General features: G+C 40.0%; 1 protein-coding gene across 3 annotated transcripts in view; it reads left to right on the top strand.

Annotated features, from left to right (window-relative positions):
• The window catches only part of LOC128705743 (uncharacterized), a 37,836-nt gene that overhangs the window by 4,599 nt on the left and 8,181 nt on the right, over positions 1-25,056 (top strand). For 2 of the 3 annotated variants that reach the window (XM_070084460.1, XM_070084459.1), the window contains exons 2-5: positions 370-576; positions 5,055-5,239; positions 12,654-12,781; positions 18,193-18,690. In XM_070084460.1, coding sequence (XP_069940561.1) covers positions 374-576; positions 5,055-5,239; positions 12,654-12,781; positions 18,193-18,312 — 636 coding nt within the window. In that variant the 5' untranslated portion in view covers positions 370-373 and the 3' untranslated portion in view covers positions 18,313-18,690. Of the gene's footprint in view, positions 1-369; positions 577-5,054; positions 5,240-12,653; positions 12,782-18,192; positions 18,691-25,056 lie in introns of those variants that run through there. The other variant, XM_070084461.1, reaches the window with a different exon arrangement.

Here is a 25,056-nt window from a genome sequence, read left to right as displayed (position 1 = left end):
ATTAATTATGTGTAAATGGTAATGGAACACTCATAAAGATTCCAATACATAATGGAAATGAAATAGAGATTCCAAAATATATTGCACTAAAAACGGATAACTATTGTGGAAGCACTGGAGCTTTTATGCTGCTTCGTCCCTTGCCACTATTCAGCATCCTACGTAGCCACCTATATTGCTTTTGCCTAGAAACACCACTCTTTGTGGGAGATTAGTGAAGGAAGAATTATAGGAAGAGACATCGCTTTTTAACTCTAAAATAAGTGTCACCAGTAATATTTTACCATACAGTTTTATTATCTTTTAATATATAACAGTAATTATAATAGTGTTAATATTTGATATATTTTCGGGGGGGTTATTTTCCAGAAGGATGGCTTACAATGACTTAAAAGATGAGATTTGCAATACTTGGCTGCAATTAACTGCTGAACAAATGGCACAAGTTCGTTTAGCTCTACTAGGAGTTTCTAGCTCAGTTGGGGAATTTCCACGAATGAGAGAGATCAGTAGATGTTCTGATCTATCATCTGCTCTTGTTCTGCTTGAAAAGTGGAAGCTTCTGACACCACAGAAGTAAGTATTATTCACAGTCATAAGTTTGTTGTGGCTTGGTAGAGTTGCAGTACAGTAACTTAATTATTATCTATATATGCCTCACCATTTCCCACTAAACAGCACAGTAACTGATATAGTGTCTCCTCCAAGTACACCTGTTTCCTTCAAGGGCTCTTAATTGAAGGAATTGAAGTTACCTTTCCCTTTCTTGGATCAGACCTAATTACCAGGTTCTGTATGACCCTTGCAGGTTAATCTTTTCCTCATGAATATAGTTATAATGTACAGCACATCTTCATACCCTACATTCCTCCATACTATTATCTTGCAGCATGTTGAAATCTTACTGTAGTCTGTCTCTGTCCTCTTTTGCTTTTATTCCTCTCATTAGATTTACATAATTGGCAGACAGTGATATATGTTTCAATCCCCCACTGAAAGTCAGACACACAGTAAAGTCTCAGTTAACACAAAGATGATGTTCCTAAAATATGGCATTTTACCTTAAATTATGTTAACTGGACTGAAGATTTGTGTTATTATTATTTTATCACACTGGCCGATTCCCACCAAGGCAGGATGGCCCGAAAAAGAAAAACTTTCACCATCATTCACTCCATCACTGTCTTGCCAGAAGGGTGCTTTACACTACAGTTTTTAAACTGCAACATTAACACCCCTCCTTCAGAGTGCAGGCACTGCACTATATTATATTCACACCACACATTGCCCTCAGACATGACATCTCCACTGCCTCCAGCCTTCTCCTCGCTGCAACATTCATCACCCATGCTTCACACCCATATAAGAGTGTTGGTAAAACTATACTCTCATACATTCCCCTCTTTGCCTCCAAGGACAAAGTTCTTTGTCTCCACAGACTCCTAAGTGCACCACTCACCCTTTTCCCCTCATCAATTCTATGATTCACCTCATCCTTCATAGACCCATCCGCTGACACGTGACACATTTGTGTGTACTCGCCTAATTGTGGTTGCAGGGGTCGAGACTCAGCTCCTGGCCCCGCCTTTTCACTGATCGCTACTAGGTCCTCTCTTTGCTTCCTGAGCTTTGTCATACCTCGTCTTAAAGCTATGTATGGTTCCTGCCTCCACTACATCACTTGCTAGGCTATTCCACTTCCTGACTACTCTGACTGAAGAAATACTTCCTAACATCCCTGTGACTCATCTGAATCTTCAGCTTCCAATTGTGACCCCCTTGTTTCTGTGTCCCCTCTCTGGAACATCCTGTCTCTGTCCACCTTATCTATTCCACACCATATTTTGTATGTCATTATTGTGTCTCCCCTGACCCTCCTGAACTCGTGTCGTCAGTCCGATTTCCCTCAACCTTTCATCGTAGGACATTCCTCTGAGCTCCAGAATTGGCCTTGTTGCAAACCTTTGTACTTTCTCTAGCTTCTTGATGTGCTTGACCAGGTGTGGGTTCCAAACTGGTGCTGCATACTCCAGTATGGGCCTGATGTAGACAGTGTACAGTGGCTTGAACGATTCCATACTAAGGTATCAGAGCACTATTCTCAGGTTTGCCAGGCGCCTATTTGCTGCAGCAATTATCTGGTTGATGTGTGCCTCCAAAGACGTGCTCGGTGTAATGGTCATCCCAAGATCTTTTTCCTTGGGTGAGGTTTGCAGTCTTTGTCCACCTAGCCTATACTCTGTCTGCGGTCTTCTTTGCCCTTCCCCAATCTTCATGACTTTGCATTTGGCAGGGTTGAATTCAAGGAGCCAGTTGCTGGGCCATGTGTCCAGCCTGTCCAGGTCTCTTTGTAGTCCTGCCTGATCCTCATCTGATTTAATTCTTCTCATTAACTTCACATCATCTGCAAACAGGGACACTTCAGAGTCTATCCCTTCCATCTTGTCATTCACATATATCAAAAATAGCACTGGTCCTAGGACTGACCCCTGTGGGACCCTGCTCATCACAGGCGCCCATTGTGATACCTCATCACGGACCATGACTCGTTGTTGCCTCTGTCAGGTATTCTCTGATCCATTGCAGTGCCCTTCCTGTTATACGCACCTGATCCTCCAGCTTCTGCTCTAATCTCTTGTGAGGAACTGTGCCGAAGGCCTTCCTGCAGTCCAGGAAAATGCAATCAACCCACCCATCTCTCTCGTGACTTACTTCTGTTACTTTATCATAAAACGCCAGAAGGTTTGTGACACAGGATTTGCCTTCCGTGACTCCATGCTGGTTGTTGTTTATAATCTTGTTCCATTCCAGGTGCTCCACCACTCTCTTCCTGATAATCTTCTCCATGACTTTACATACTATACACGTCAGAGACACTGGTCTGTAGATTAGTGCCTCGTTTCTGTCTCCTTTCTTAAAAATGGGGACTACATTTGCCATCTTCCATACCTCAAGTAGTTGCTCAGTTTCAAGGGATGCATTGAAGATTGTGGTTAATGGCACACACAGTGTCTGCTCCTACTCTAAGGACCCACGGGGAGATGTTGTCCGGTCCCATTGCCTTTGAGGCATCAAGGACGCTTAGCAGCTTCTGCACCTCCTCCTCCATTGTTTGTGTGTCATCCGACACTTGTTGGTATATTCCCTATTGATGTGTGAGCTCTCCTGTAGTATATGGTTTCAGGGATCAAGTCCTAGATCCTGGCCTTACCTCTCACCTTACCACTTGCCACAATGGGCCTTGTACCTTCCTTTAACAACTCATTGCTCATACCAGCTATAATGAAACCAAAAAGGTGAACTGAAACGAGTGCAACCACAATTGATCATATATGGACAAATATATTAGCTCCTCTCAAGGCAGGGATAATCACAGACAGGATTACTCATCACTACCCCACCTTCCTTATAACAAACATTTGTAAGCTACCACTTAAATATGGTAATATCTTATTTCATCTCCATGAAGAGACATCCATAAATAACTTCACTACAGCACTAAGTTACATTGCCTGGAACTCCTAAAGATATCACTCTGGATGACTATCATTAAACACACATGGTGTTTGGGAACAGAGCAACAAATGTCCATCTAAATGTTATGATTAATGCTTCTCCCCTTGAAAACAAAATGAAGGAAACTTTCTAGGTCTGTTCCTTGTCTGCAACTTGAAATTCAACACCCATATCCAACACATTAAAAAAAAAAATTATCCAAAACAGTTGGCATCCTCTCCAAGATACATTATTATGTACCTCAAACAGACCTGCTCATATTATATTGCTCCCTAATCTATCCCTACTTTACCCATGCTATTTGTGCTTGGGGATTCACTACAGCAAATCACCTTAAGAGAATAATAATAATTCAAAAAGCAGCAGTATGAATGATCACACTTTCTGCTCCAGACAGCACACTTCCCTACTATTCAGAAGCCTAAACCTACTAAATATATTTAACATTCATTCATTCTACTGTACTTTCTACATAAACAGGACATTAACTTCTGATATCAATCCTGACCTGAAACGCTTTCTTGATATTTACCACAGAACCTATAGACATAATACTAGACAGACATTTCTATGATATTCCTCATGTCCAGCTTAACCTTTGTAAAATCTTGTTGTGCATAAAAGAACCCAAAATGTGGAACTCCCTACCTGATAACTCACGAGTCTCCCTACCCTCCAGCCGCTTCAAAGCTACTGTAATAAAAAAAACACCTTTCTCTCGTGTTCCTAGTAACAATTAACAACACTGAACAATTCTTTCAACCTCATATATGTATAAAAGCTATGTATTTAAAAATTAAAACCACAACTTTATGACATGGTTATTTCTGTGCACACCAACCAAAGTGTTGGTGTGTACAGAAATAACCATGTCATAAAATTGAGGTTTTAATTTAGACTGCATAGTTTATTATATCTAGGTAACATGAAATTGTAATAACATGATGGCAAACAAATCATTGAATGAGTAGGGCTGGAACCCAGGGCAGGCTAGCCCTACAACTCACAGGCCAGTGTTCTTATGCACTGGTCCATGCCCACCTAACAAGATTCATCCAATTATGTGTATTTCTCTACACCATAGGAATATTAGCATGGGCCCCACTGTGACCACAAATGAAGGTTTTTACAGATGAATCCCACACCAGCATGGCTGTGGCATGCTCTAGCTCAAGTCCCCTCAAAGTCACCATCATGACTCAAAATCCTATTAGCATGCCACAGCCATGCTAGTGTTGGATTTTTCTGTAAAAGCCTGCATTTGTGGTCACAGTGGGATTCATGCTAACATTCTATGGGGTATAGAAATACAGTATACCTTGTTGGATGAATCTTGTTAGGCCAGCATGGGCCAGTTATTAATAAGCACACTAGCCTACAAGTTTTAGGACTCGCTTCCCATGAGTTCGAACTCCACCCAGTCCTTGCTTTGATACCCAGGAAAAACAAGTATTATACAAGATTTTACTCTGTAATTTTATTTAAAATTTATAATCAGAATTTCTGTTGAAGTAATAAAATTGAAACTTCATCCTCAGAGTTGACATTCTACTATGGCTGACTGAGCAAGTTGGACCCCACACACACATGGTGAGAGCACGCATAGAGCAGTACAAGAAGGTTTCTCTTCTTCCTTGCACCCATGAGGATGAAAGGCAATCTGTTATGCAGAATATTAGTGTTCATCCTGATCCACCTCTTTATAATCCAGTCTTTGACGAGGGTAAGTATTTAGTTCATATATGGGCTTCTTATATATTTCTTACTGTGTTGAAATGGAATAACCTATTGAACATAGTATAGCACTGTAAATTTAGAATCTGATGCAGTACTGTAAAGAATCAGACCATTTGTCTTGATTCTCAGAATATGGCTGTCTAGTTTGAAGGTGGTCTGATAGTTTGGCGGCAGATTGGTGTATGGTCTGGCTATTGATTCCAGCTTACTACTTGAAAATATCAAAACCATGGTAGGTTTATGATTGTGTCAAGGCCATTACTAATGATGGTTCTGCTAACAAAGATGTTGATAGTTTTTTATGAATGGGTTTGCTACTGGTTCATAGAAAGTGTTCCCTTCTCTGATATTATTTTGATGGAAATGCCAAACTATATGAAATGGGAACTAACTGTTTATTATACTTGTGAGTGGATAAACAAATTAAAACACCATTTTATTGTAAACTTCAGACAGGAAAGCATCTGCAGATAAGGTTGGTAGTGACTACTTTCTAAAAAAATTTACTAGGTTAGTAGAAGAATAGAATTTAATTCCTGATCAAATATATAATGTTGGTGAGACACATTTTACTGTGCACACAGAACTGCAAGATATTCTGTCATTTCCATTATGAGAAGATTGACTGGTAAGATGAGATAAATAAGGTTTGTTTGGATTTTTGACCTGTAGGGTTAGCCACCTGTGATAACCCAAGATAATCAGTGCATCATTGAGGAGTGTATTGTCTTACTTCCATTGGTGTCTTTTAATCTTGTCCCTCCCAGGATGCAACCCAGCCGACTAACATCCAGATACCTACATATTGTAAGTTGAACAGGGACAGCAGGTGTAAGGCAACATGCCAAACATTTCCACTCGTGCCAGGAAGTGAACCATGAACACTCAGTGCATGAGGCAAGTGTGTTGCCAGCCAAGCCAAGAAGTTTCTTTTTAGGATTTTGCCGCCAAAGTTTATTGTGCAGCCCATATCCGTCCTGTGAATGATAGCACAAGAGCATATGGATACTCAAAAGGCCTAGGAACTAGGCCCCAAAAGGATTTATAAGAGTACATCTGGATTTATATCTACAGTTCACTTATCTGTTGAAATCAAATTTAGGACATTTGCTTAATACATGTATATTTGGTATCCTAATTGCTTTACATGATGGTAGGATTGCTGGTGTCTTTTTTGTCTCATAAACATGCAAGATTTCAGGTATGTCTTGCTACTTCTACTTACACTTAGGTCACACTACACATACATGTACAAGCATATATATACACACCCTGCTGGGTTTTCTTCTATTTTCTTTCTAGTTCTTGTTTATTTCCTTGGCCCTCTTCTCTTTCTCCTATACATAAATGACCTACCAAATGCTTTGCAATTACTCAAACCCACACTATTTGCAGATGACACTACATATGTCTTCTCCCACCCGAGCCCAGTCACGCTAGCCAATACTGTAAATACCGAATTACAGAAAATATCTACCTGGATGAGGACTAACAAACTTACACTAAACATTGACAAAACCTACTTCATTCAGTTTGGTAACAGAGCTACAGATGTCCCTCTTAACATAATGATAAACGGATCACCTATCACAAAGCTAACAGAGGGAAAATTCTTAGGAATCCACCTTGATAATAGACTCAAATTTCATACACATATACAACAAATTTCTAAAAAAATTTCCAAGACTGTAGGCATACTATCGAAGATATGGTACTATGCTCCACAGTCAGCCCTCCTGGCCCTATATCACTCACTTATTTACCCCTATCTCACCTATGGAATTTGTGCATGGGGCTCAACAACAATTAACCATCTCAGACCACTAATTACCCAACAAAAGGCTGCAGTTAGAATGATAACAAATTCTCACTATAGGCAGCACACTCCACCAATATTCAATACACTAAACCTACTCACCATACAAAACATCCATACTTATTACTGCACCTATTACATACATAGAACACTTAACTCTGATATTAACCCTCCCCTCAAACATCTCTTGCCAACCTCAACAGAACACATGACCATAACACAAGGCACAGATCACTATTTGATGTTCCTCGTGTCCATCTCACACTATGCAAAAACTCAATGCACATAAAAGGCCCTAAAATCTGGAATTCATTACCTGTAAATATAAAAGAAACACTACCTGTTTATAAATTCAAGTCTCTTCTCAAAGATCACTTACTCACCCAAAACCAAATAAATACTGAATAACTCAACCTTATAAATTGTATATCTTAAATGTTTCTCACAATTATATCACATAAATGTTAAACCTAAAACCCAATCTAACTTTACTATTTTTTTAAATAAACTACCTAACAGAATTCTCCATACGACTGAATGTACATCAATGCATGCAACCATATGACCTGTCTTTGTAATACTCACTTGTGCTTTATAGTAATCTGTTTACATTAATGTTTTATCACTGATTTCATCATTGCTTAGTTAATCTTAAGTTAATTTTAAGCCAGCCCGTAATGCTATGCATAGTATTAGTGGCTTTGGCATGCTGCTCTTATCTGTATTTTTTTTTGTACCTCTGTATGTGTGCTCAAATTGTAATAAATAAATAAATAATAAATAAATAAATAAGGAACTGGAACAGAATTCTTCCTCCGTAAGCCATGCGTGTTGTAAGAGGCGACTAAAATGCCGGGAGCAAGGGCCTAGTAACCCCTTCTCCTGTATAAATTACTAAATTTAAAAAGAGAAACTTTCGTTTTTTTTTTGGGGCCACCCTGCCTTGGTGGGATACGGCCAGTTTGTTGTAGGGGATGTGTAGATCAAGTGTTTACATTGAAGCATATATGTGAACAGTATTTAGATAAAGGTAGGGAAGTTTTTATTGCATTTATGGATTTAGAAAAGACATATGATAGTGGATAGGGGAGCAATGTGGCAGATGTTGCAAGTGTATGGAATAGGTGGTAAGTTACTAAATGCTGTAAAGAGTTTTTATGAGGATAGTGAGGCTCAGGTTAGGGTGTGTAGAAGAGAGGGAGACTACTTCCCGGTAAAAGTAGGTCTTAGACAGGGATGTGTAATGTCACCATGGTTGTTTAATATATTTATAGATGGGGTCGTAAAAGAAGTAAATGCTAGGGTGTTCGGGAGAGGGGTGGGATTAAATTATGGGAAATCAAATACAAAATGGGAATTGACACAGTTACTTTTTGCTGATGATACTGTGCTTATGGGAGACTAAAGAAAAATTGCAAAGGCTAGTGGATGAATTTGGGAGTGTGTAAAGGTAGAAAGTTGAAAGTGAACATAGAAAAGAGTAAGGTGATGAGGGTATCAAATGATTTAGATAAAGAAAAATTGGATATCAAATTGGGGAGTAGTATGGAAGAAGTGAATGTTTTCAGATACTTGGGAGTTGACATGTTGGCGGATGGATTTATGAAGGATGAGGTTAATCATAGAATTGATGAAGGAAAAAAGGTGAGTGGTGTGTTGAGGTATATGTGGAGTCAAAAAATGTTATCTATGGAGGCAAAGAAGGGAATGTATGAAAGTATAGTAGTACCACCACTCTTATATGGGTGTGAAGCTTGGGTTGTGAATGCAGCAGCAAGGAGGTCATTGGAGGCAGTGGAGATGTCCTGTCTAAGGGCAGTGTGTGGTGTAAATATTATGAAGAAAATTCGGAGTGCGGAAATTAGGAGAAGGTGTGGAGTTAATAAAAGTGTTAGTCAGAGGGCTGAAGAGGGGTTGAGGTGGTTTGGTCATTTAGAGAGAATGGATCAGTAGAATGACATGGAGAGCACTTAAATCTGTAGGAGAAGGAAGGCGGGGTAGGGGTCGTCCTCGAAAAGGTTGGAAGGAAGGGGTAAGGGAGGTTTTGTTGGCGAGGGGCTTGGACTTCCAGCAGGCGTGCATGAGCGTGTTCGATAGGAGTGAATGGAGACGAATGGTATTTGGGACCTGACGATCTGTTGGAGTGTGAGCAGGGTAATATTTAGTGAAGGGATTCAGGGAAACCGGTTATTTTTATACAGCCGGACTTGAGTCCTGGAAATGGGAAGTACAGTGCCTGCACTCTAAAGGAGGGGTTTTGGGATATTAGCAGTTTGGAGGGATGTGTTGTGTATCTTTATACATATATGCTTCTAAACTGTTGTGTTCTGAGCACCTCTGCAAAAACAGTGATTATGTGTGAGTGAGGTGAAAGTGTTGAATGATGATGATAGTATTTTCTTTTTGGGGATTTTCTTTCTTTTTGGGTCACCCTGCCTCGGTGGGAGACGGCCGACTTGTTAAAAAAAAAAATATATACATATTTATTTATTTATTTTTGTATATAAAGAAGTTCAAGCACATGTATGATTGCATCATTTGTACTTTTTCTTGGCTTAAATCCAAACTAGCAGGGGTTATGTATGTTGTGGGATACAAAGTAGGAATAAACTTGCTTGTGAATGATTTTTTCAAAGATTTTAGATAAAAGGAGTAGGTTTGATATAGGTATGTGTTTATTTAAATCAGTAGGATCACCTCCTTTGTGGATCGGAGTAACCCTTGCTGTCTTGAGTAGGGATGGGAAGGTTAAAGATTCACTGGACTTGTTAAAAAGTGTTGCAATAATGGGTGACAACAAATGAGAAGATTTTTATACACAAATGGTGGTAAGCTATTTGGGTCTCCTGCCTTGTTCTTTAGTGTTTTGATGATGAGTGAGATTTGTTGGGGCCAGGAATAGAGTATTTGGGTAGTTACCAGTGAGGTAGTTTTTTGGTTGTGTGTTTGAGCTTGGGATTTTGCTTGCTAGTGTTGTTCCTACAGTCGAGAAAAAGATGTTTAGTTCCTTGGCAGTGTCTGCCTCCTGGATGAGAGGTTCATTTGGTTTTGTTAAGTTAATCACTTTTTTTTTGAGGCAGTTTCCCAGATCCTAGAATTTCAGAGAGGGTTTTCCAGGTCTTTTTCACATCCCCTTTAATGTCATAAATTCTGTTTTCGTAATACATTTTTTTGCCCTTCTTATTAGATTATTAAGTGTTGACGAGTAACGTTTCATCTGCTGCTTCATTATTTGACCTATTCTGTACTGTTTTTCATTACAATGGACCCTTGGTTACTGGCTGTACCGCTTATCGGCCAGCTCAGTTGTCGGCTGTTTTTTTTTGGTTTCTGGTTATCAGCCATTATTTCGCTTATTGGCCATATGGGACGCATCAACCCGCCTCCACCTTCGTGAGTCAGTCTGGCTGTCTCTGGGAGAGTGGGGATACTTCTGCTCATTCATCCAAACATCAAGGAAGCTAATGTTGTGAAAGGGAGTTTAGCAGGGAGTGTAGCAGGCAAGCAGGGAGTGTAGCAGGCAAGCAGAGTGTAGCAGGCAGGCAGGGAGTGTAGCAGGCAGGCAGGCAGGCAGGCAGGGAGTGTAGCAGGCAGGCAGGCAGGCAGGCAGGGAGTGTAGCAGGGAGGCAGGACCCCAGTGGAAATACATAAGTCATTCTGTCTGACTTTTTTTTTTGTTATCCTAGGTTCTTTACACATATGCTGTGGAAGGGAGGCAGGGAGTGTAGCAGGGAAACAGGGAGTGTGGAAGGGAGGCAGAGAGCATAGCAGGGGAACAGGGAGTGTGGAAGAGAGGCAGGGAGTGTAGCAGGCATGCAGGGAGTGTAGCAGGCATGCAGGGAGTGTAGCAGGCATGCAGGGAGTGTAGCAGGCATGCAGGGAGTGTAGCAGGCAGGGAGGGAAGTAACCCCAGAGAGGGCTTTGATAGCTGAAGTCCTTATGGAGGGGGGATTCCCTTTCCAAACAATAATCAGTCCTCTCTTTCTCCTCCTCCCTGTCTTCCATAAGCCAACAAGAGTCTTCAATAAAGGTATGTAATAGTGATTTAAATGTTCATTTATTTATTTTATTTAGTTCTCATTGTTTTGTGTATGTAAAACTATAATTAACCCTTTCAGGGTCCGTGCCGTAGATCTACGGCTTTGAGTTGAGAGTCCAAACCGTAGCTCTGTACCATGAGCTCAGCTCAGCTCTGATAAATTTGGGCCTAGATATGAGAGAATTCATCTATGTGGTATGTGTGCACCACATATAACAAATCCTGCAGCACGCAGTGCATAATGAGAGGAAAAAACTGAGACCGTAATTTTCGATTAAAACAGCAACTTTGCAGTGTTTTTCGTATGTTTTTTATAGTTGTATTTGTGATTTCTTGGTCTCATTTGATAGAATGAAAGATATATTACAGAAATGGAGATGATTTTGATTGGTTTTAGTACTGGAAATGGCTTGAAACCGAGCTCAAAGTAGAGGAAATGTTAAATTTTTGCCAATGTTCAAGAGTAAACAAATGACCTCACACGTCTAATACACACCAGCTGGTGGGTCTAATATACGTTCACAAATGTGGTGATATTATTTATACAATTGTTACAGTATTGCATAACAGTAAATCTTCTAATTTTTGGTTTGAATAAAAATTCATAATGTGAATAAAAAATCAAAATGGAATTCATTTGTAAAGTCTCAAAATGTGACTAATGAACAGAGGAAATGTTAGTTTAGTGCCAGGAATGCCTGCATTGTTTATTCTGGACCCTATTTTGAAATTGGAATATTTTGAACTTTGTGTTAATTTGGCCAGATTACCATTTTCCAATCACTTTATTTTGTAGTTGACGTGGTGATTTCTTGTGCTCAGTCGATAGAACAAAAATAATACTAGTGGAATAGCTAAGAATTTGGTCGACTGGAATAATGTAATTGGCCTAAAATGGGAGTTGGTCGGCAAAATCGCCGATGCATAAATATTGCTGACACAGTGAAATTCGCGAGAGCATAATTTTGTCAGTTTTCCATCAAATTTCGTACTTTTTGTTTTATTACCTTCTGAAAAAGATTCTATACCATTTCATATGAAAAAATAACAAAATTATTTTTTGAAAATTCTTGGACCCTGGTGCTCACTTTGAAATTTGGCCTCTGGACCCTGAAAGGGTTAATCTTTAGAAAATGTATTTTTTGTTAATAATTTTGGGTGTTTAGAACAGATTAATTGTATTTATATTAATTCTTGTGGGAAATATTATTTCGGTTTTAGGCCATTTCGAATTTAGCCCGACCTTCTGGAATGGATTACAGCTGATAACTGAGGGTCCACTGTACATGTTTTTTGTCAATGGAGTTGATGCTGTTTGTGAGCCAGGGGCTGTTTAGTCTATTGGCAGTGATCTGTTTTGTTTTTATTGGACAATGTATGCAAAGCTGTGTGTGGTTTTCACCATAGTGTGTATAGGTATGTGTACTCTGCCACAGCAACCAGCCTGGAGCTGCTTACTCACAACTCACTTCTTCCTCAGTACTGCATCACATATTTCATGAATGACTACAGAAGAGTTTTTCAGACAAATGTTCTTTCTTGCAGTGTGTGAATACCTGAGTGAAAACTTAAGAGGACGTTGGGCAGACCTGGGACGCTCTCTTGGCTTGGCTAGTTTTGTCAGTGAATTGTTTCGTGAACCTGCCACACGACAAAAAGATAAAATATATCAGGTAAATTTCCAGACATAGAACAACATATGTTGGAAACTCATTTATACCATCATTCTGAATATGTGGTAGTTTAACATAGAGCAACACAGCTTAGTTATTGCTAAATAATTTTTTTTAAACAAATCAACCATCTCCTATCAAGGCAGAGTGATCCCCAAAAAAATGAAAGTTCATTTACCATCACTTACTCAACAGCTGTCTTGCTAGAAGTGTGCAGACATAATTTAGATGAACTTCTGAACTGCAATATTCCCTTCTACGTAGTCTGGCACTCTGCTTTTTTCCTTCTACAGTTTAGCACTCTGCTTCTCACCTTCTACATAGTCTAGCACTCTGCTTTCCACCTTCTACATAGTCTAGCATTCTGCATTCCACCTTCCCTATAGTCTAGCACTCTCCTCCCCACCTTCTACATAATCTAGCATGCTGCTTCCCACCTTCTATGTAGTCTACCACTCTGCTTTCCACCTTCTACATAGTCTAGCATTCTGCTTTCCACCTTCTACATAGTCTAGCACTCTGCTTCCCACCTTCTACAGTCTAGCACTCCGTTTTCCACCTTCTACATAGTCTAGCACTCTGCTTCCCACCTTCTACATAGTTTAGCACTCTGCTTCTCACCTTCTACATAGTCTAGCACTCTGCTTCCCACCTTCTACATAGTTTAGCACTCTGCTTCTCACCTTCTACAAAGTCTAGCACTCTGCTTTCCACCTCCAGGACTAAAATTTGGCTAACTGTTTTTCCATAATCTCTTCATTAATGTTACCATGTTAAATTATTTTATGCTTTATTTTTATGCTTCACTCCCCATTCCCATACTTTCATGGACCTTACTCCCCCCCCCATCATCAATCGTCACTTCCCGGAACACCTGCATATCCTCTCCCACCTGCCTCTACCCATTCCCACACCAGTGCCATGCGAGATATACAGGGGGTGAGGGGAACGTGGATCGTATAACGGGTGAAGGGAATATGGGACTTACAATGGGTGAAGGGAACACATGTTGTCTACAGAGAGTACAGGTAATGAGAAAGGTATTAAAGAGGTATGCGGTAGATTAAAGAGTGCCATGTGAGTATGCAGCAAAAGTTTGTGGGTATAGGAGGATGAGTGTTCGTGGGAAGAGGAGCAAGTGATGGATTGAAGAGGTAAGGGAGAAAAGGTTGGCATATGAGAGATTATTTTACAATGTACACATGGTATACAGTGGATGAAGTGTATAGAGAGAAAAGGAGAAGTTAAAAGATTGGTGAGGGAGTGGAGATGGAGAGCAGGTGATTTTTTGTGAGGATTTATCAATAAATTTTGCTGAGAATAAGAAAATGTTTTGGAGGGAGATTAATAAGATAAGAAAGCCCAAGGAATAAATGAATTTCACAGTTAAAACCAAAAGTGGAAAGATGTTAGATGGGGAGGTGGTGGTACAGTATGACTTCGTAAATGGTCCAAGTTGGACCGAAATGTTGTCGTAAGCTCCTCTCTTCTATGTGCAGGTTATTTGTGTATTGTTCCAGTCATGGTGTTGTGCCTTTTTTTGTTATTTATGTTATGGGAAGATGTTAGATGGGGAGGTGGCTGTACTGGGAAGATGTTAGATGGGGAGGTAGGGGTACTGGGAAGATGCTAGACGTGGAAGTGGCTGTAGTACTTGGAAGATGTTTGATAGGGAGATGGAAGTACTGGGAAGATGTTAGATGGGGAGGTGGGGGTACTGGGAAGATGTTAGATGGGGAGGTAGGGGTACTGGGAAGATGTTAGATGGGGAGGTGGGGGGTACTGGGAAGATGGAGAGAATATTTTGAGGAGTTATTAAATGTTAATTAGGAAAGAGGCAGTAAATTCATGCACTGGGTAGGGAGGTATAACATCTTGTAGGAGTAAGGCAGTGGGTAGAATGAAAGCAGGTTAAGTAACTGTGATAGATGAGATAAGGACAAAATTGTTGAAAGCAAGTGGGGATACAATCTTGAAGTAGTTGGTGTATTTATTCAGTTTATGCATGAAAGTAGGGAAGATACCTTAGGATTGACAGAAAGAAAGTAGGATTTCAGAGGAACAAGGAGGATTGAGGAAGGGTAGGGGATGTCTAAACCAAGTGAACTGCTCTTGGATAAAGGTAAGGACCTTTTTGTTGCAGTTTTGGATTTAGAAAAGGCATGTGATAGGGTGGATAGGAGAGCAATATGGCACATGTTATAAATGTATGGAATAGGTGCTAGGTTACTAAATGCAGTAAAAAGTTTTTATGTAAATAGTGAGGCTCAGGTTAGTATTTGTAGGAGAGAGGGACATTACTTCCAGTAAAAGCATGCTGTAGACAAAGATGCTTGGTGTCACCGTAGTTGTTTAGCATATTTATAGACGGGGTTTTAAAAGTGAATGCTAGGGTGTAGGGAACAGGTGTGGCATTAAAAGATAATTTATTTTTTATTATTTTTATTTAAACCGGCCATTTCCCACCAAGGCAGGGTGACCCAAAAAAGAAAAAACACTTTCATTATCACTCACTCCATCACTGTCTTGCCAGAGGCATGCCTACACTACAGTTCAAACATTGCAATATATATTTGCCCCTCTTTCAGAACACAGGCACTGTACTTTCCACTTCCAGGACTTGAGTCTGGCTAACCGGTTTCCCAGAATCTTTTCATAAATGTTACATTGCTTTCACTCCAACAACATGCCAAGTCATAAAACCTATTTGCCTCCACTTGTTCCTATCTAACATGCTCACACACATTTGCTGTAAGTCCAAGCCCTCCATACACAAAACCTTCTTTACCCATTCCCTCCAACCTTTCCTACGCTGACCCCCTACCCCACCTTTCTTCCACTGCAAATTTATACGCCCTCCAAATCACTCTTATTTCGTTCCATCCTTTCTAAATATCCGAACCACCTCAACAACCCCTCCTCAGCCCTCTAGATAATACTTTTAGAAACCCTGCACCTCCTAATCTCCAGGCTACGGATTCTCGATGACCTTGCTCTTTAGGGAGATTCTTAACCCCTTGACTGTCGCAACCCCAAATACTGAGGTGTCTCCTGGTGTTGCAAAATCCCCCCCCCAAAAAATTATTTTATGAAATGATAGAGAATCTTTTCCTGATTGTACTGACACCAAAAGAACGAAATTTGATGGAAAACTGACGGGATTACGCTCTCGTGAAGTTAGCAACCTCGGTGATATTTACGAATCGGCGATTTCGCCCACATTGAGCCCTATTTTCGGCTAATTTCATTGTTCCAGTCATCCAAACTCATAGCTATTTCTTTAGAACTCCATTTTTTCTATTGATTTAGTACAAGAAACTGCCCATTTACCAATTTCAACTACCCAATAACGTGGTCAGAAATTTGCAATTTGGCCAATTTCACAGAAGTGCGTGGTTACAGGAAACTGGGTGTAGGAGGGAGGAAGAGCGATTGGTGGAATAATGAGGTAAAGAGAGTAGTAAGAGAAAAAAAAGTAGCATATGAGAAGTTTTTACAAAGTAGAAGTGGTACAAGGAGGGAGGAGTATATGGAGAGAAAGTGAGGTTAAGAGAGTGGAGAAGGAATGTAAAAGGAGAGCAAATGAGAGAGTGGGTGAGATACTATCAACAAATTTTGCTGAGAATAAGAAAAAGTTTTGCAGTGAGATTAATAATTTAAGAAAACCTAGGGAACAAATGGATTTGACAGTTAAAATTAGGACAGGAGAGTTATTAGATGGGGAGTTGGAAGTATTGGGAAGATGGAGGGAATATTTTGAGGAACTGTTAAATGTTGAAGATAGAGAAGCTGTGATTTCATGCATCGTGCATGGAGGATTAACATCTTGTAGGAGTGAGGAAGAACCAGTTGCGAGTGTGGTGGGTGGTGCGTGAGGCAGTGGGTAGAATGAAAGGGGGGGGGTAAAGCAGTTGGGATTGATGGGATAAAGACAGAAATATCAAAAGCAGGTGGGGATATAGTTTGGAATGGTTAATGTTTTTATTTAAGAAATGTATGGAAGAGAGGAAGGTACCTAGGGATTGACAGAGAGCATGCATAGTTCCTTTGTATAAAGGCAAAGGGGACAAAATAGTGTAAAAATTATGCAGGAGTAAGCTTGTTGAGTATACCTGGTAAAATGTATGGTAGAGTTATTACTGAAAGAATTAAGAGTAAGACGGAGAGCAGGATCATGAGCAGGATATGAGAGTGATGCCGGAAGTAGAAAGAAAAAGTTTAAACATGCATAAGTGTGTTATATAGGAGCGAATGGAGATGAATGGTTTTTATGACTTGCTGTTGGAGTGTGAGCAAAGTAACATTTATGAAGGGATGCAGAGAAACCAGTTAGTTGGACTTAAATCCTGGAGGTAGGAAGTACAGTGCCTGCACTCTGGCGGGATGTTGATATGTTGCAGTTTTTTAACAAGTGTAGGCATGCCTTTGGCAAGACAGTGATGGAGTGAATGGTGATGAAAGTGTTTCTTCTTTTTTGAGTCACCCTGCCTTGGTGGGAAGCGGCCAGTGTGTTAATAAAAGAATAAAAGAGGGTAATATCCCTGAGTATAGTGGTATTAACACTGTTGTATGGGTGTGATGCATGAGTTTTAAACATTCTGAATCTAGGTGCAGGCTGTGTGGAAAATCAAATGTTTTCTGAGTTTAACATACTTGAGGGAGTGACAAGCCATTAATGGCTTATCACTCCCACAAGTATGTTAAACTTGGAAAACATTTGATTTTCCACAGGTGGGAGGCAGTGGAAATGTTGTGTTCGAAGATGATGCGAGTTGTGAGTATCGTGCAGAGAATTCTGAGTGAGAAGTTTAGAAGGTATGAGGGCTACCAAAAATATAACTCAAGAGTGCTGAGGAGGGGTTGTTGAGGTGGTCTGGATACTTAAAGAAGATGGAGCAAAATAGGATGACTAGGAAGGTGTATCTATCTGGGGTAGAAAATTAAAGGGGTAGGGGTCATCCCAGGAAGGGTTGGTACCAGCTGTTGGAGTGTGAGCAAGGTAACATTTGTGAAGAGATTCAGAGGAACCTGTTAGCTGGACTTGTGTTGTAGAGGTGGGAATAACAGTGCCTTCATGTAAATGAGCAGTGAGGATGTTGCAGTTCAGTGGGCCATCTGGACTGTAATGTCAGCATGCTTCTGGCAAGACAGCAATTAAATGAATGATGATGAATGTATTACTTACTCTTTTTCTGTCACCCCTCCTCAGTGAGACAGTGTATTAAAAAAAAATTATATTTAGTTTCATTTATTTAAAGTATTGTTTCTCTTCTGTAACTCAGCCTGTCTTGGTTACATTTATTTTGCTCATTTACTAGGTCTTAATTTACTGAATGTAAGGTTTCCACAAACACTTGATCACAAAATTATTTTGTGTTTAATAATACCTGGTTGTCTTTGTACTGTTGCAGATTTTAGAAGAATATAGAAGGCAGGTGGAAGGTGACCCAGTCACAGGTCTTTTGCAGGCTCTAGAGAGCTGTGGCCTTAATCGCCAGCGCAGTCATATACTTGAGGAAATTCTTACTTAGTTACTGGTAAGATATTAGGAACTTGTAATTTGAATAAAAAAATGTTGTATCTGTAGGAATACCTTGTGGTGGTGGCAATTTTAATGTCTCTGTAACAGTTTCTTTACAATAATGTGAAATTTCCTCCACATAGTAGGTAGTAGGTTGGTAGACAGCAACCACCCAGGGAAGTACTACCGTCCTGCCAGATGACTGTGAAACAAAAACCTGTAACTGTTTTGCATGATGGTAGGATTGCTGGTTTTCTTTTTCTGTCTCATAAACACACTAGATAACAGGGATATCTTGCTACTCCTACTTACACTTTGGTCACACTTCACAGACACGCACATGCATATATATATATACATACATCTAGGTTTTTCTCCTTATTCTAAATAGCTCTTGTTCTTTTTTATTTCTTCTATTGTCCATGGGGAAGTGGAAAAGAATCTTTCCTCCGTAAGCCATGCGTGTCGTATGAGGCGACTAAAATGCCGGGAGCAATGGGCTAGTAACCCCTTCTCCTGTATACATTTACTAAAAAAGAGAAGAAGAAAAACTTTATAAAACTGGGTTGTTTAAATGTGCGTGGATGTAGTGCGGATGACAAGAAACAGATGATTGCTGATGTTATGAATGAAAAGAAGTTGGATGTCCTGGCTCTAAGCGAAACAAAGCTGAAGGGGGTAGGAGAGTTTCAGTGGGGGGAAATAAATGGGATTAAATCTGGAGTATCTGAGAGAGTTAGAGCAAAGGAAGGGGTAGCAGTAATGTTAAATGATCAGTTATGGAAGGAGAAAAGAGAATATGAATGTGTAAATTCGAGAATTATGTGGATTAAAGTAAAGGTTGGATGCGAGAAGTGGGTCATAATAAGCGTGTATGCACCTGGAGAAGAGAGGAATGCAGAGGAGAGAGAGAGATTTTGGGAGATGTTAAGTGAATGTATAGGAGCCTTTGAACCAAGTCAGAGAGTAATTGTGGTAGGGGACCTGAATGCTAAAGTAGGAGAAACTTTTAGAGAGGGTGTGGTAGGTAAGTTTGGGGTGCCAGGTGTAAATGATAATGGGAGCCCTTTGATTGAACTTTGTATAGAAAGGGGTTTAGTTATAGGTAATACATATTTTAAGAAAAAGAGGATAAATAAGTATACACGATATGATGTAGGGCGAAATGACAGTAGTTTGTTGGATTATGTATTAGTAGATAAAAGACTGTTGAGTAGACTTCAGGATGTACATGTTTATCGAGGGGCCACAGATATATCAGATCACTTTCTAGTTGTAGCTACACTGAGAGTAAAAGGTAGATGGGATACAAGGAGAATAGAAGCATCAGGGAAGAGAGAGGTGAAGGTTTATAAACTAAAAGAGGAGGCAGTTAGGGTAAGATATAAACAGCTATTGGAGGATAGATGGGCTAATGAGAGCATAGGCAATGGGGTCGAAGAGGAGTGGGGTAGGTTTAAAAATGTAGTGTTAGAGTGTTCAGCAGAAGTTTGTGGTTACAGGAAAGTGGGTGCAGGAGGGAAGAGGAGCGATTGGTGGAATGATGATGTAAAGAGAGTAGTAAGGGAGAAAAAGTTAGCATATGAGAAGTTTTTACAAAGTAGAAGTGATGCAAGGAGGGAAGAGTATATGGAGAAAAAGAGAGAGGTTAAGAGAGTGGTGAAGCACTGTAAAAAGAGAGCACATGAGAGAGTGGGTGAGCTGTTATCAACAAATTTTGTTGAAAATAAGAAAAAGTTTTGGAGTGAGATTAACAAGTTAAGGAAGCCTAGAGAACAAATGGATTTGTCAGTTAAAAATAGGAGAGGAGAGTTATTAAATGGAGAGTTAGAGGTATTGGGAAGATGGAGGGAATATTTTGAGGAATTGTTAAATGTTGATGAAGATAGGGAAGCTGTGATTTCGTGTATAGGGCAAGGAGGAATAACATCTTGTAGGAGTGAGGAAGAGCCAGTTGTGAGTGTGGGGGAAGTTCGTGAGGCAGTAGGTAAAATGAAAGGGGGTAAGGCAGCCGGGATTGATGGGATAAAGATAGAAATGTTAAAAGCAGGTGGGGATATAGTTTTGGAGTGGTTGGTGCAATTATTTAATAAATGTATGGAAGAGGGTAGGGTACCTAGGGATTGGCAGAGAGCATGCATAGTTCCTTTGTATAAAGGCAAAGGGGATAAAAGAGAGTGCAAAAATTATAGGGGGATAAGTCTGTTGAGTGTACCTGGTAAAGTGTATGGTAGAGTTATAATTGAAAGAATTAAGAGTAAGACGGAGAATAGGATAGCAGATGAACAAGGAGGCTTTAGGAAAGGTAGGGGGTGTGTGGACCAGGTGTTTACAGTGAAACATATAAGTGAACAGTATTTAGATAAGGCTAAAGAGGTCTTTGTGGCATTTATGGATTTGGAAAAGGCGTATGACAGGGTGGATAGGGGGGCAATGTGGCAGATGTTGCAAGTGTATGGTGTAGGAGGTAGGTTACTGAAAGCAGTGAAGAGTTTTTACGAGGATAGTGAGGCTCAAGTTAGAGTATGTAGAAAAGAGGGAAATTTTTTCCGAGTAAAAGTAGGCCTTAGACAAGGATGTGTGATGTCACCGTGGTTGTTTAATATATTTATAGATGGGGTTGTAAGAGAAGTAAATGCGAGGGTCTTGGCAAGAGGCGTGGAGTTAAAAGATAAAGAATCACACACAGGGTGGGAGTTGTCACAGCTGCTCTTTGCTGATGACACTGTGCTCTTGGGAGATTCTGAAGAGAAGCTGCAGAGATTGGTGGATGAATTTGGTAGGGTGTGCAAAAGAAGAAAATTAAAGGTGAATACAGGAAAGAGTAAGGTTATGAGGATAACAAAAAGATTAGGTGATGAAAGATTGAATATCAGATTGGAGGGAGAGAGTATGGAGGAGGTGAACGTATTCAGATATTTGGGAGTGGACGTGTCAGCGGATGGGTCTATGAAAGATGAGGTGAATCATAGAATTGATGAGGGAAAAAGAGTGAGTGGTGCACTTAGGAGTCTGTGGAGACAGAGAACTTTGTCCTTGGAGGCAAAGAGGGGAATGTATGAGAGTATAGTTTTACCAACGCTCTTATATGGGTGTGAAGCATGGGTGATGAATGTTGCAGCGAGGAGAAGGCTGGAGGCAGTGGAGATGTCATGTCTGAGGGCAATGTGTGGTGTGAATATAATGCAGAGAATTCGTAGTTTGGAAGTTAGGAGGAGGTGCGGGATTACCAAAACTGTTGTCCAGAGGGCTGAGGAAGGGTTGTTGAGGTGGTTCGGACATGTAGAGAGAATGGAGCGAAACAGAATAACTTCAAGAGTGTATCAGTCTGTAGTGGAAGGAAGGCGGGGTAGGGGTCGGCCTAGGAAGGGTTGGAGGGAGGGGGTAAAGGAGGTTTTGTGTGCGAGGGGCTTGGACTTCCAGCAGGCATGCGTGAGCGTGTTTGATAGGAGTGAATGGAGACAAATGGTTTTTAATACTTGACGTGCTGTTGGAGTGTGAGCAAAGTAACATTTATGAAGGGATTCAGGGAAACCGGCAGGCCGGACTTGAGTCCTGGAGATGGGAAGTACAGTGCCTGCACTCTGAAGGAGGGGTGTTAATGTTGCAGTTTAAAAACTGTAGTGTAAAGCACCCTTCTGGCAAGACAGTGATGGAGTGAATGATGGTGAAAGTTTTTCTTTTTCGGGCCACCCTGCCTTGGTGGGAATCGCCCAGTGTGATAATAAAAATAAAAAATTTTGACTTTGAACTTAGTGATTGTGTTATATCCACTAAAATAAATGCTAAAACCTTGTGTGCTCATGAAAGGAATATTTTTATTGAAATTGGGGAGTGTATCTACCCTGGTTGCCTTTTATTTTATTGCTATACTGTTTCTATCTTGTACAACTTTTTCTGTGAAAAATCCTTTCTTATTCCTCCTGAAGGCGAGACTTAAACAGTATAGCCATTACTGACCTCATTGATGCTTTGGGGCACATCTGGGGTTTCCCATGCTAAAGTGAATGTGGCCAGAGAATAACACAGCACAACGTTCAATGTTGCTGTACTTTGGAAACCTCTATACTCCTATTCATCTGTTAGTTGAGCTATTATCCATTGGCCTGTATAAGTTGTATCATGTACTTGTAGAAATAGATTGTTATTATTATTATTATTATTGGTGGGCAACCAGCTTCTTTTGTGAGTGGTCATGGGTAAAACTGGAGGTTTGGTGTTGACCAGCTGAATCAGTTGGTTGGTTATGTACTGTTCTATATCACCATCTTGTGAGTTGGATAATTATCTGCTTGAAGCTATAGGAACAGTCTAAGCTCATGGTGTCCAATCTTAAGTATATAATTTATTAAAGGTTTTTAAAAATTCTACCGGTTATTTAACTACCTTCACCTGCAAAAGCATTTTATTGTTCTACCACTCTTGTGGAGAAGTTGAGAGTACCTTCACAACACTTTCTTCTTTAGTTTATAGCTGTAGAAGCTTGTTCTAGCTGTTTATAGGTTAACAAATCTTCCTAATCAAATTTTACTTGTTAACTGTGCATTTTCAGTTTCTTCAGCCTTGTAAATTTTTTTTTTTTTTTTAGCTATGAAAGTTATTTTGTAGTTTGTCTTTGAACTTTTTTTTAGCTTCCATATTTTTTTTGGAGCAGACACAATATTATCACTACTTCAATTTTGGTCTTAAAATTTATTATGATTAGTTCCTCATCCATATATTAAAAGGCTGTTTTAAAGTTGGCCCATTTCGCTTAGGAGTTTTTTTCAACATTTCATTTCATTTATATGATGTTTTAGTGAAAATATTCAAATAGATGTGTTTCAGTCACCAGGCAATTTAAGAAAGATATCCATATATTCCATAAACCCAGACCCTTTACCTCAAAGCACATGAAAGGAATTGTACAGAGCAGTATAAGTTTCTAATGTAGCCAAATGTAATAACTAACAACTATACTTTCACACCCTTCAAAAAGCCTAGGAGCTGTAGATCAACACCCTTACAAGGACCATGAACTGGAGCTTAACCCAGTCTAGCACTGAAAATATTTATGTAGTAATTATTGGAAGATCATGACAGCACCAGGATACATAATGCACCGAGTGTCTTGGTATACTTGTGTGCACTCACCTATTTGTGGTTGCAGGGGTCAATTCACAGCTCCTGGCCCCGCCTCTTCTCTTTTTGTAACTAGGTTCACTCCCTGTATCACAGCTTTGAAGCCAATGTCAGTCCTCAGCTCACTCATATAAGCTGTGAGCGATAAATTTGTGCCTAGATATGAGAGAATGGGTCTATGTGGTAAGTGTGCACAATATAAAAAAATCCTGCAGCACACAGTGTATGATGAGGAAAAAAAACTGCGACTGTGTTTTTGATATAAAACTGCTACTTTGCAGTGTATTTTCATATGGTTTTTATGATTGTATTCCTGGTTTCTTGGTCTCATTTGATAGAATGGAAGATATATTACAGAGATAGATATATATTACCGAAAATAGCTTAAAATTGAGCTCAGAGTAGCAAAAATGTTTGATTTTTGCTGATGTTCAAGAGTAAACAGATCACAATCATGTGTCCAATACACGTCAGCTGGTAGGTCTGATGTGCGTTCACGAATGCATTGATATTATTTATACAATTTTTACAATACAGTGGAACCTCAAATTTCAAACATATCACTTATCGAACTCTTCGAAAATCGACTGCTTTTTTCGAACCAACTTTGTCTATTATCGAACTCTCCCCTATTTTCGAACTGCCGGACCTGTCCGGCAGCCCCCACTGTCCACGTCCCCATGCAGGCACCTTGAGCCAGTCTGGCTTTGTTGATGCTTAAGTGAACACTAACCTGCGGTCTCATTCAAACATTTTACGATTAATTCATTGTGTTTAGTGTTTGTGGGACTAAAATAAGCTACCATGGGCCCAAAGAAACTTGCTAGTGGTACCCCTATGGTAAAGAAAGTGAGAAACACCATAGATGTGAAGAAGGAAATAATACATAAGTATGAGTGGTGTGAGACTTGGTGAGCTTGCCAGGATGTATTGGAAAAACAAGTCGACCATTGCTTCTATCCTGGCAAAGAAAGAACAAATCAAGGAAGCTGATGTTGCAAAAGGTGTTAATATGCTAACCAAAAAATAGACCACAGATAATCGATCAGGTTGAGAAGTTGTTGCTGGTGTGGATCAAGGATAAAGAGATGGCAGGTGATAATGTTTCAGAGACGATTATTTGTGAAAAGTCAAGGAAGTTGCATGCCGATCTGGTACAGAAAACTCCTGGAACCAGTGCTGATAGTGAATTTAAGGCCAGAGGCTGGTTTGACAGATTTAAGAAGTGTAGTGGCATACACAATGTTGTAAGGCATGGTGAGGCAGCCAGTTCAGACAAATGGGCAGCTGAGAAGTTTAAGGTTTATGTACACTGAAAAATTCCAACCCCAACAAGTGTTCAGTTGTGACGAAAGAGGCCTGTTTTGGAAGAAAATACCAAAGAGGACCTACATTACTCAGGAGGAAAAGGCACTCCCAGGACACAAGCCTATGAAAGACAGGCTAACTCTTTTGTTCTGTGCTAATGCTAGTGGTGATTTTAAAGTGAAGCCTTTACTTGTGTATCATTCAGAAAATCCCAGTGTTTAAGACAAGGGAAGTAAACCCAGAGAGGGCTTTGATACCTAAAGTCCTTATGGAGGGGGATTTCCCTTCCAGGCACTAATCCCAACTCCCTCTCTCCTCCTCCCTA

Source organism: Cherax quadricarinatus, chromosome 13, assembly GCF_038502225.1.
Source record: "Cherax quadricarinatus isolate ZL_2023a chromosome 13, ASM3850222v1, whole genome shotgun sequence".
Lineage (NCBI taxonomy): Eukaryota > Metazoa > Arthropoda > Malacostraca > Decapoda > Parastacidae > Cherax > Cherax quadricarinatus.
The sequence above is the reverse complement of the archived record's forward strand: the minus strand, read 5'-3'. Positions and strand labels throughout refer to the sequence as shown.